General features: G+C 42.0%; 1 protein-coding gene across 1 annotated transcript in view; it reads left to right on the forward strand.

The window, feature by feature from the left end:
* The window catches only part of LOC310765588 (uncharacterized protein), a 34641-nt gene extending 21645 nt beyond the window's left edge, over positions 1 to 12996 (forward strand). Inside the window, exons 4-5 of the mRNA XM_083620791.1 lie at positions 10491 to 10671; positions 10846 to 12996. Coding sequence (XP_083476917.1) covers positions 10491 to 10669 — 179 coding nt within the window. The 3' untranslated portion in view covers positions 10670 to 10671; positions 10846 to 12996. The remainder of the gene's footprint in view (positions 1 to 10490; positions 10672 to 10845) is intronic.
* Positions 12997 to 13204: the final 208 nt, after the last annotated feature.

The following is a 13204-nucleotide window of genomic DNA, read 5'->3' on the forward strand; positions in this document are numbered from 1 at the left end:
ATGCAAATATTTATGAAGCACTGTATAGGTTGTAATCTTTATTTCAAAACAAACATTGCCTTTCACTGTAGCTCCTTAATGCTATATGAGGGGTTTTTTTGGGGGGGGGGGCGGGCGGGTGGGTCTGGTGTGTGTGTGTGATCTCATTTCAAGCGATGAGCTTCCAGGGATGAATGCTGAGGCTCAGAAAATTACATCAGCTGCTGAATCTCTGGATACATTCATGCAGGCTGGTGGCTCCCATCCAACAATGCACTGCATTGGACTTTGCGAGGCCAAAATTTGGCACCTCCCGCCTTCCGTTCTGCTCAGTTCGCTACGTCATAGTTGCACACCCCCCCTTTGGCTCGGCGCCCAGTGTGGGCGGAAATGGTCACGCTGCCTTAGATCTACCTCTGCCTTCGATGACCACTGAAGTCCAATGACAAAACCCACTTTAATGGAGCTGGGTGGTCTCCTATATCATATTTCCATTGTGCCTCTTTGTTGTAGCTCCAGCGCAACCTGCATTAGGCTTGCGATGGATTTCTCAGTGGTTTGTGTCTGAATGCTGAGATGTTACTTCTCAAGTCTTCTTGCTATCCCCAAACACAGTGCTGAAAGAGAGGCTGTTTGTTTGTTTGTTTGTTCTCTGGAATGAGTCCTGGCATCTGCAGCAATTCAAGACTGCTGTCTTGCTGAGGCTGCCTTCTGACAATAAACATTTCAGACACTTGAAGATGGTGTGATAGAGTCATTATGATCTCCTTTAAAGCAAGCTTTGCAGGGGTTTGGCTTTTGTTTAGGAACCAGTTGGGTTTGCCTGTCAAGAGAGACCTTTACTGAAGAGGGAAAGATCCTGTGAGTTCCGGAGAGTTCCAGCTGAAAGAAAGCCCTGGGCAAATCTACTATGAAACTAATGAGGCTTAAGCTTGACGGCCCCTAATCCCGGAGGGGCTCCAGAAATGACTTTCGTCTAATTTTCTTAAAAACTTGGGGTCTAGTAGACCCAATTTGAGTCACACGGCTCAAATTGATTAATGTTGTTGTTGTAGTATATATTTCAACAATCCCAAAGTTTGAGAGTCAGTAGCACAGATACTGCAAAGGTGGAGTGTTGCAGTAAGTTATCAGTTCAAAGAATATTTGCGCCTTAGGAAATCCAAAAACACAGAAGAAAATGCACCATCTAAAATTCAATGTGCAGAAGTTCTTCAGCTTATTGGTGAGCAACTTTAATTAGGTTACATTAGATAATATCAAATGAGAAGGTAAGCTGTTGTGAACAGCAGACTGAGATGCTTTTGGGAGCCAAGGATCTCCTGAAGGGAAGAGTTTTGAGAGCCAAGGATAGCTGTCGAAAAGTGTTTCCAACAGACCCAGCTTTTCTTAAAGGCAGCATCTTGTTCACATTAATCTGAATATATTTAATTTGACTTCCCCTCTTTCCCCCATGGTGCTATTGATAACATCTTAGTGTGCAAGGATCTCTTTTGTATGCCATCCCTTTGTGTTTGCAGGGAGCATTTCTTCCCCTCAGCTGTATTGTGGAATGGACAAAAACTATTATAGTGCTGACTGGTTCTTTCCCCCCTTTTACTTCATTTCCACTGAGTCAGGCAGTTTTCTTGGTTTCTTCTTTCCCTATTCATAGGACTGCTCCTGTGATACTTTTTTGTCTGTTGTGATATCTTGAAAAAGCCAATTTATGATGCAATGCTTAATATATACATTGATACACATAGAATAAGGAAAAAGCAACAATCCAACCTATCAGCAATATGCTGCAACTACTAATTAACAGGTTATCAGATAGCATGTTAAGTTGCAAATGTGGCATTCTTGGTTGCAACTCAGGATTATCTTCATTATCCATAGAGATATTACACTTTAATGACCATAAATCTATTTGAATACCATGTGTATGTAACACATTGTGTCCGAAACCTTGAAAATGGATTCAGACAGCATTACCTTACTTGTTGCATTATTGCCCTATCATCTTTTTAAAAATCCTCAGAAACAATGAAACAAAAAATATGGCTTTGCTAAATCAAAGGCTCTTTCACAGTATTCAGCTAAGTCCTGCTAACAGCAGAACCCTTTGTTCCTGATGTAGATCTTCACCTATCCCTTCTTTCCTGTTGGGAGGGCATTTTGGGGTTTGCCTCAGGTGCCAAAATGTCTTGGACAGGCCTTAAAGACCTACATTGGCTCCCAGTATGTTTCCGAGCACAATTCAAAGTGTTGGTGCTGACCTTTAAAGCCCTAAACGGCCTCAGCCCACTATACCTGCAGGAGCATCTCCACCCCCATCGTTCAGCCCAGACACTGAGGTTCAGCGCCAGGGGCCTTCTGGCAGTTCCCTCACTGTGAGAAGCAAAGTTGCAGGGAACCAGGCAGTGGCGCCCGCCCTGTGGAATGCCCTCCCATCAGATGTCAAAGAATTAAACAACTATTTGACTTTTAGAAGACACCTGAAGGCAGCCCTGTTTAGGGAAGTTTTTAATGGTTTATGTTTTATCATGTTTTAATATTCTGTTAGTAGCTGCCCAGATGGGCATGGGGTATAAAGAATAAGAATAAGAATAAGAATTCAATGAAATATGTTGCAACTGCCTACCCTTACCCCTGCATCACATGGGGTCAGCTGTCCAAAGAGCAGATTAAAAAAAAGATATGATGCTAGCACAAGGCTTTTACTTGGCCCAAGCAGGCCTTCAGAGCCCAGCTGCTGTGGCAAACACAATGCTTTAAGCCTTAAGACTGCTTTGCCTTCTGTTAAGACCATACTCTGGTGGCACAATGGGTCAGTGCATGTGGCTGTTAACCACAAGGTTGGTGGTTCGAGCCCAGCCAGAGATGAATGTGGGCAAGATTCTTGTATTGCAGGGGGGTTGGATTAGATATATGACCCTCAAAAGTCCCTTCCAATTCTACCATTCTATGATTCATTTATATTCAGGTATCTAATATACATTAGAATAACTGATACTATACTAACAGAGACTAGCATGCCCTATGCGCACTGGAATCTGAAAGAAGCCAAAATAAGGTACCTCTCTTGTGCGTTTTCATTACACTGCACTCGTATTGGGTGATTATCAGGCAGCATTTCCATCCCCGCTGCTAAATGCCTGCTTTTATCCAGCATATTTGTTCTGCACAAACTATATTACTTTAATCTTTTTCTTCTTTTAGTGAAGTAATCAAAGAGCACAGATGGAAAACAAAGTGGTGGTAATCGGCTATCACTTCCCGTAGGTACAGAACAAATAGGGTCAAGTAGGATGATTAATAGTTTCTGAAACATAACATTATTAACAGAGCTTGTAAAGATTCCACATGCAATGGTTTGTTTTTAAAATAAGCACCCTATTATACCACAGAACAACTTCGTCACAGTATTTGGTGAGGACAAGCTGGATAATGAGGGAAGCCAGGAACAAAGGTTGGAATTCAGAAGTCAAATGGATATTTTTGAATAGACTCTGGTGGGGATGAAGATTTCATCCATTTTTTTTGCAGGACTAAAAAGAAAACAAAAGACAAAGCTTTGCACTGAGGGAAAACTGTGTGCTTGTGTATGGTGAAACTATATGCTCCTTTAAATGTCCCTCACTGGAAGTGACATGAGATATTTGGTGTTGCTCCATTGGGTTTCAAAATGGTCAGAGAGATTTAAGGGCAGTTCAACACACACACACACACACACACACACACACACACACACACACGTAGTGCAGATATTAATATTGTATAGCTTGAAGCAACTGGATGCATAAAAACTGATTCCTTTTGGAATAAAGCATTGTCCAGACCTATTAGATATTGTTCCAAACTTTACTTGCAGAACTTTCTTCAAAACACAACAGAAACATCAAAGATATATCCAAACGGTTGTACAATATCTTGTTTATGTCCAGCATAGGCTCAGCATCTTGTAAGAAATAAAATAACTTATAATCAGGAGCTGACAAATAATTATAATAAAATGGAGTGTTCAGAAGGGTACACATGATTACGATGAAAGAGACATGCAGGTTTTGTACTTAGCTGTTCTCTGTTCTACCATGAGAAACATTTCCTAGGTTTTCAAAAGGCTTTCTAAAAGCACCTGAAGCTGAAAAAGTAACTGGAACAACATGCTAGCTAATAATAAACCCTTCTTTCATAACGTTAACATTTAAATAGATCAAGGCTTCTATGCCAATTAAATGAACAATTTGAAAGTGCACACTCTTTCATCCTCTCAACAGCGTGATGAACAAGGAAGGCCATCAGTTGTATTGCAATACATATATAGGATTCAGGCCTAAAACCTTTAAGGTTTCTCCGTTGCTGCTGCTCAGTGAGAGCTTGATTATTTTCACATCCTCCTGAATCTGCAGGTCTCTTATTATTAATTCTTCTGACTATTTTAGTGGCATGTGCATACCCTCCAACATTTCTCAGATGAAAATAGGGATGTCCTAAGGAACAGCAGGACATTCTGGAATCAAATCAGAAACCGGGATGGCTTCTGTAAATCTGGGACTGTCCCTGGAAGGGTCCACTTTTGTACAAAGCCAGGCTTAAAAATTGCAAGTTATGTAATGTGGAAAATGGACCAGTCAAAAGCTCCTCCTCTTTGTTCCCCAGGTGGTGTCGTCGTCTTCTTCTTCTTCTTCTTCTTCTTCTTCTTCTTCTTCTTCTTCTTCTTGATAGACTTCTCAATGGTGGGTATGTAGAGTTTTCCTTGCATGAGGGAGAAAACAGAAGCCCTGACATTGTGTTATTGACGGGACTATCACCAGCACACATTTGTGATGATGAGTCTTTTCCAGTGACTCATCAGTTTTTGTCATAATGGAAATAACATGGTGGAGAAGATTTTGCAAAGCCTTACTGATGTGATTCGGCCTACTAGTGATTTCATTTTTATTTTAAAGAAATTGCAGCCCCTCTTTCCCTTTAAAACCAGCACTGTTTGCACAAGGGGAAATGACAACAGTTTCATCATTTATTTAAATGAATTTCTAACTGGTTTTTTTTTTATAATAGTCTCTAACCTAGTCAAAGATGCAATGTGATGAAAGGAAGGTGGCTTTGTGGGTAGGGATTCTATAAGCTATTAGGATGTGTTCTTCTGACACAATGAGGGTTGCATCCAGCAAAGTCATCCTATTGGTGCAAGGGCCTTCTCCTGCACAAGAGAACTTCTTCTCCCTTAGCTCTCTCTGTGCCCACTACACTTTCCCCGAATCCACTCTGAAGGATTGAGGAACCCCCAAAATTGTAGGGGGACCTGTGGAGAGGAGAAGGAAAGGAAGTCCTTATGCTAATGGGACAACTTCATTGGATGCAACCCGTTGCTTCAAAATGGCATCTTTTCTGCATATAGAAAACTTTCTCTTCTCACATATAGATTCTTGATTGTATCCCAATTCAACCTTTGGATTAGCAAAGCAGAGCCTTGGTGTGGTTCAGAGCAGACATAGGGAATTTTCACTTTGTGGGTTTCCATCTCTGACCCACTCCCTGAGGCAAGAGCCTGGCTTTTTAAAAGCTAGGTTTTATTTAAAATCTAATTGCTGTATGACATTTTTTAGGGGAGAGTCACAGTAAGGGAGAGAATGATTAACACTTCCCTTCCTGTGCACTGTGAGCTCCCCTAACCCCCCCCTTCCTGCTGCATAGCAACACAGCTTTCATTGATATATATTTGGAGGCACATTTGGGAGGGTGGCAGCTGGGGAGGGAATGGTTAACTTTGGAGCTTTCACATATTCTCTCCTTGCCAGGAAAAGGTTAAAAGCCGCCTTGCTTCTGCTTGGCAGTCTTCCTTCCTTTCATTACAAAAGCTGTCTAAGACACCTTCTGTTTCTAAGCACAGTATTTCCCCCTGATCGCTTCAGGGAACTGGTTTTTACCATGATTTTATTTATTTGACTTATTTGATTTCTTCAATAGATGTTTAGACTGCTCTTTGGGCAAAAAACCCCCTCAGGTGATGTAGAATATAAACCCATAAAATCTAACTAGAATATCATTCAAAAAGAAGAAGAGTTCAGCTGGCTGAAAACCCCTCCTAATATTTATAGAGCTTAATTGGCCCCCAAGGGTATGATGAAAACTAAGGTTTTAAGAGCTGTTTAAAATTAACAAGGGGTGGGGTGTGCCTGATCTTATTTGGAACTGAATGCCAGTTGGGGAGGGGGCACCACTGAAAAGGCCCTGTTCTGTGTATCTACCAATCTGTTTTTAAAGGTAGGTATCTCAATAGAGCCTCCAAAATAGATCTTAAGATGTGGGGCAGATTGATATGGGTGAAGGCCATCCTTAAGATAACTCGCACCTAAATTATTTAGGGCTTTGAAGGTCATCAGAAGCACTTTGATTTGAACCCTGTACTCCAGTTTAACTAATCTGGTATTGGTGTGACATGTTCCAGCATCCCAGGAATTAAAGCTGATGTGGTGAACTTCAGCAACACATATGTTTCTCCCCCCAAACCAGACTTTTTGCAGTAAAGAAAGTGACAGGAAAACGAAAAGTATGGGACAGCACCTGCTTGACACAACATTCCTGCAAAGTGTGGAATGTCACATGCTTGGCAGAACATCACACAACCTCCTGGCAAACCATTCATAATGAACGCTCAATAAATAGTTGACATGTTCTAACCTGCTTTGTGCAAACAAATCAGGTCAGTAAACAGGTAATCTGGAAGCCCTAGTGTCCTTCCACATGGTGACTAGAAAATAAGAAAATGTGGAGGTTTTCAAAGAAAAACTAACCGGAATAATGGTCTTCAGTAGTGGGCGGGGTGTGTTGGGGAGAGGTTTACGAGCCACTGGTGTCGAGTACTGCTCTGCAATGGTTTTCAAACTGTATTCTGGGGAGCAAAGAGGCTTATCAGGAGTTCCTTAATGAAAAGATCAATAATGGGAGAAAGCTTTCCTGAAAGACAGCTTGCCCATCAGTACCAATCATACCTTGTGTTTAGTGGCCCAGGAGAGTGTTGATTGCACACTCAGTTCATCAGGTATGTGACAAAGCCTTTCCAATAGACTTGGCCAGAGCTGCAGACATGCAGAGGGGTTCACTGTAGGCTAGTTTGATGTGGAATGGGTTCCTTGAAGGTGCAAAATCTGAAAAACGCTGGAGTACTTTGTGGAACAGAGGCCACAGGAGAAGTAATTTGTTCTCAGGATAAACGACATATTTGAAATACGCAATGCAAGAGTGTGTACAGGAAATAAATAATTACCTACACTGCTGGTCTTGCAACTTTCTGAGAACGTATTGTTATACCTGAAATTACTGAAAATTGGCATGTTTTTAACAGACACTGGATAACGTGTGGCATGTGGATTTTGTAAAAATTGGCTAGATGTTTAAATATCCATGACAACGACTGTAACAAAGGTTTTACCCAATTAATCTGATTTTCCATAGCTGTATAGATATGTATAGAAATACTCTGCAATGAATTAATGGTATTGTTAGTATGCAGATATCATTGTACTAGACTGGCATATAAGAATTTGAATTCATAACTTTTGTTGGCGATTCAATTGGTTTTTGAATGCACATTTCACCCTTATTGCCAAAGTCTGCTGTGATCACAACTCCACTGGAACCAGCACTGTTCGTACACTGGGAATATGGGATGTACATTAAGTTTTTGTTTATGAAAATTTACCCAAGTGGCATGGCGTATGCATTCCATATTATTTGAAAGTGTAGTTTTGGTGTTTAGCAGATTTTAGGTGCCAGTTATTGACAGTAATAATTCCCCCCCCTCACCTTTAGCAATGCTCAGAAGCTCAAAAATGACTCAACATGGGGGGGGGATGGTGAAAGGAAATCTCAAGGGGGGCAACAGAAGTCAAAACCTGTCAGGGGGCTGGAAAAAAGTAATAACCAAGGTTAGAATCTCAGAGTGCTAGAGTAGTCCTGTGTTTAGTTTGAAAACCAGACAGATAAGCTGTTTGGAGACTGACCATCAAAGAGACTTAAGGGTAGACAGGAAATATCCCAAACCCATTTTGAGCAGTGACAGAAAAATGCCCTTCATTCATTTATCATCTTTAAAATGTCCAGCTACAAAACACAAACTAATTCCAAAGAGACAGCAAAAGAGATAGCTGCCATATCAGTGTTGAGTAACTGTAGCGTTTCACTGGGGCTACAGATGGCATTTTGCAAGGTTATTTCAAAATGGTGCCCCTCCCCACTCCCATATAGTGCTTTTCAGAAGCTCCTGGGGAGGTGTGGAGAATCTCCTAAATTACCAATGTATAACTAGGGCTGGGGCATGGGGCTCTACCATGTCCTACACAGAAATATGGTCTAGAAAGTGTGCTTTGACAAGAAGGAAGATCTGACCTACATGAAAACGGAAAGTTATTGTAGCCTGTACTGGAGCTGAAACTATTTTTACATATGAAAATGACCAAGAGTGTGGAAGGAAAAAGAGCAGAACAGTGAAACTGATGGTCAGAAAGCCCAGGGTAGGGGGTTGCCTGCTGGGATGTGGTATTGGGTCCAACAATGCTAGGTTATTCCTGATTCTTCCTCCTTCCTCCTTTGTGCTTCAGAGCAGGGGTGGGGGAACCTGTGGCCCTCCGGAACATGTTGGATGCCAAGTCCTATCAGTCCCATTCAGCATGGGCCTAGGTCAGAAATTGTCAGGCTTCAGGGAATCTAATAATAATAATAATAATAATAATAATAATAATAATAATAATAATAAAATAATAATAATAATAATAATAATTATTTATTATTTATTATTTATACCCCACCCATCTGGCTAAGTTTCCCCAGCCACTCTGGGCGGCTCCCAATCGAGTGTTAAAAACAATACAGCACTAAATATTGAAAACTTCCCTAAACAGGGCTGCCTTTAGATGTCTTTTAAAGATAGGATAGCTGCTTATTTCCTTCACATCTGGTGGGAGGGCGTTCCACAGGGCGGGCGCCACTACCGAGAAGGCCCTCTGCCTGGTTCCCTGTAACCTCACTTCTCGTAATGAGGGAACCAGGCAGAAGGCCCTCGGTGCTGGATCTCAGTGTCCGGGGAGTGATCCCCCTCCCTCATGGCTGGCAGCCAGAAATGGGAAAACAAGAAGTTCTTGCCATGGTATTTTATTCAATATTCACAGAGATAGATGGATGATGCTGCCTCTCAGATAATGGTCCCACCCCCTCCATCTCTCCTATCATATGCCATCACTACACTGGCTGAACTGTGCTTTCTGCCTCTGACCTTTCTCTTCTACTACTCTCAATGCTTGCTGGGACCTGGGGGAGGGGGGGTCTGGTATGTTTTCCAAAGACACTGAGTCTGTCAGCTGTCTCTCCCCTGGTGTTTCTTCTTCCTGCTGTTCCTCTTCCAATATTCCCCAGCTTCTCCCCTCTGCAGCCTCCAAACTACGGCCTCTATACTGTCCTCCTGTTCTTGGGAGGGTTCATGAGGAGGGAGGCAGTCCCCACCATTCCTCCTCAGTCCAGTCTCCGACATCAGTGAAGAGAACTATAGTTTAGCACAGTCTGTCTAGAGGAACACTCGTTCGCCATCTCTGCTCAGAAGCATTCTCACAGAGCCCTTGAATTTCCCCAAACCTATTTACTGAGAGGACGGAATAATTAATATGAAGGCAGACAATGCTGTCAATAGTTCTGAAACTCTTCTCTGTGTTTGGTTTTGTTTTTAACTGTACATACAGCCCACACAATTTCCTCTTTCAGGTGTGTGACACGCCCCTGTTGAAATGCGGGATTGAGTACATGCTCAGTAAGCCACATCTGAGGTTCTCCATGCAGTCTGATCCAATGCAGTCTCACTCCTGTTTCATTCCGAATGAGTTCAATGGGACCTACTGCCTCGAGTGTGCGCATACGATGGTAGCACTAGTCTAATTTTCTCTAGGTGGGGTTTGTTAAAGCAGCTTTAGTTTCTCACCCTGGAGCTTTAGGGCTTATTGAACTTTATCCAAGATCTTATTATTTGATAGAGTTGGGATCTCATATAGTGGGAAAATACACCCTAGATAATGAAAAAGATCATCCACATCCCCCCTCCCTCTCACACACTAGCCCAAACAAGTAAATACATGAAAGAGAATCTCCATTACAAGTGAAAAATGGAAGCCCCTTCCAAGTCTCTCTCAGAGCTCGCTATCACAGGAGTGAATTAAAATAACAACAGGTGCTATTCAGAAACTGTATTACCGCTAAAATGGGAAGAACTGGGGGCTTTGCCACATGGGAATCTGAATACAGATACATAAAGAACTAGAGTTCAGGAACAGACATAATGAATAGATTTTTCTAATCTGTATCAGAATGTCTCTGGATCATTGGTGTTAGCTTCATGTCTATCTATGCAGTGGCCGGAGCCCTTCACAAGTCCTTGGATACTTCATTCAATAGGTGGAATCTCTTCTACATCCCTACAATTCATTTTTGCAACAGCCTCTGCACTGTTTTCTCTTCCATGTACCTTATTTTTTATTTAATAGATGACAGAAAGGAGCTGGTCAACCAGGGAGGGGAAGCTGGGGACATCCTCCAGGTGTTGTTTGGCTCCATCTCCCATCAGTCCCAGCCAGCATGGCCAACAGTCAGAGATGAGGAGACCTGTAATCTGCAGGGCCACAGGTTCCCCATCACCGCAGTCAACAATGGGACGAGAAAATAAAGGTATGCATGACCTATATTAATAATTACCTGGTTTTCACGACACAATGTGGAAGTGTAGATTGGAACAGAAAACCAACGGTTGCACATGCCAACGCCCGAGCTAAAAAACAAACAACATGTGTTTGCTTCCATTAGTAGTATGGCACCACTAATACGTGCAACTCTACTTGCCAGGTGATGCGTCGACAGGAAATTAATAGATGCGAAGGCAGAAGCTGAAACTCAGAAAGTTCATAAAATTTTGTCTCCTTCTGGAAGAGCGACAGACAAATGATTAATTTAGATAGAAAAGAGAAAACGGTTCTTGAAGATACAGTGATACCTTTAGAAGCCTGAAATTAAAAACAGGTTGGTGGTCGTCCCGTCCACCCCCGCTTTATGCCATTCTAGTCGTCATTCTCCTAACTCATATCAGGGATGAGTTGATTGTTTTGGGAGGAATGTCCTTTAAGGGGGGGGGGGAAGCACAGTTACGCCAATGGTGAAGATGGATTCGATTGAAATTAATTCTGTATGCTGGGAGGCATGGGAGGTAGCTCAGAAGGGGACAGAGATACATTTGCTGACTGCCAAAAAGAAAAAAGAGTTTGGGGGGATTTCAAGATACCTTTTGACATATGTCAGTCCTAGAAAAATGAGCCATCTAGGGGTGGAGTTAATCTGCAGTGGTGTATCAGAAAATGTCCTGTTATTACCAGCCCTGGTGAAGGGAGAATGCAACGAGAGAGAGAGAGAGAGAGAAAAAAACTTTTTGAAAACTCATCAGAAAAGTACTGAGATGACAGCTACATTTTAATCAGCCTGTGTGACCTGGGCTGGCTTAAAGAAAAGTTAATTACACAACGAAAGGAGAATTCGAAGACTGGCTGTATGACAGTAGCTAAATGAACATTCAGCGGCCAGGTCAGGATCAATAGTAACAAGCGAGTGGTTTATTTTCTTAATTTTGAACATTTTATTTCTGCCTCTTCCTTTGTGCGCAGGGTGGTTATCAACCACTGCGAATAAACAGGACCAGATAATTCCCTTCCACCTCACTTTGCAGTCTATTTTGTACCTTCTCCTATACTTTGTACTGTCTTTTCCCTGCTCTTTTTATTCAGCTCTCCACCCGCCCACACTGCCCACAGCACACGAAGGAGCCAATGACTAGTGCACAACCTTTGTCAACTGCCTCGTCTCCTGTCTTGTCAAATAGATGCCAGACTGTCCTCCCTTTTGACATCCCACTCGCTTGTGATTACTTGCAATTGGGGTTTGACATTTGTTGCTTGATTTACAATCAAACCAGTATAACCAAACTTTAGGACTAGTTCTCACCGACAGAAGGCGAGGGGACAACCCTGTAACTCTTCAGACTCCCACATGGCTGAATGGTCATATCATACACCCCACCCCCTATGCACCACATCCCTGTACATAACATTGGAATGCCATTATAGTACACTTTCTCTAGCTGTGGGTCCTGGGGGTTGAGTATTTGCTTGAGTTTCCATGCCCATACAGCAGAAAGAGCTAGATGTAGAAATAGTTTCCTTATCACTAGGAAGAACATAAACAAACCAAGAACTGATCTTCTAAGACTGTGGTTCTCAAACTTTTTTCCTCTGGGCCATACTTTCAGAATGAGAATTTGCACACACCAACAAAGGGGGTGTCTATGATATACCCCAGATATACATTGAAGAGGAAGCTCAATATAGCCAGCTGCTGGCGAGTCTATGAAACCATCAGTATTTTCTTTAAAACGCTCAGGTATTGATTCTCTTGAGCAAAGATGGTAAATATTCGCCGTTCCTATTGCATAATGAATTTAACTTGATATTACTTCTGGCTTCCAAAATGGCTTTGGCTGCAACCCAGCACACTGTTAAACGGATTACATCCCAAAGTCAGCTGGATTTAAGTTGCCTTGTGCATAAGTTCAGAGCTCTTTGCTGAAATGTTTCTTATCCTTTTCTCTAGTCCATCAGTAGGAAAGAACTTTAAGCATATTTGCTGTTGACTGAGCAACACAACAAATTTTTAAAATTAGTTCGCCCCCCCTCCCTCTGGCAGTGCAGGCCCCATTTGAATGCTTGATTGGATACTCAGGTAGTGGTGATGAAAAAGAGGGCCTTTCACCACTTTGGGCTGGTTCCAACTTTTTCTGAAGACTTGAAAGGCTTGAAAGGCTGCCTGTCCATTATATACCCAATAGGCCACTATGGTCTGTGGGAGAATTTAACCTTAAAAGTTCCAGAAATATCCACAGTCACTCAGAGAAGGCCTTTTAGTGTGGCTGCCCTGTTGAGTTATGACAGGTGCTCTCAATCTGCACTTTCCAAAAACATGGGTGGCTCCTTTTATTGTTTTTCAATTAATTTGCTGTGCCATTTTTAATTATGCTATGCACGATTGCGTTTTTATACTGTAAACCATCTCGTGATTCTCGGATGAAGGGTGGTATATAATTTTAATAAACAAAAAATAATTGTTTTTAGCTGTTTTTATTACGTTGTGTCCATCACCTTGAGACACATATATAGATAGC

Source organism: Podarcis filfolensis, assembly GCF_964270895.1.
Source record: "Podarcis filfolensis genome assembly, chromosome: 6".
Lineage (NCBI taxonomy): Eukaryota > Metazoa > Chordata > Lepidosauria > Squamata > Lacertidae > Podarcis > Podarcis filfolensis.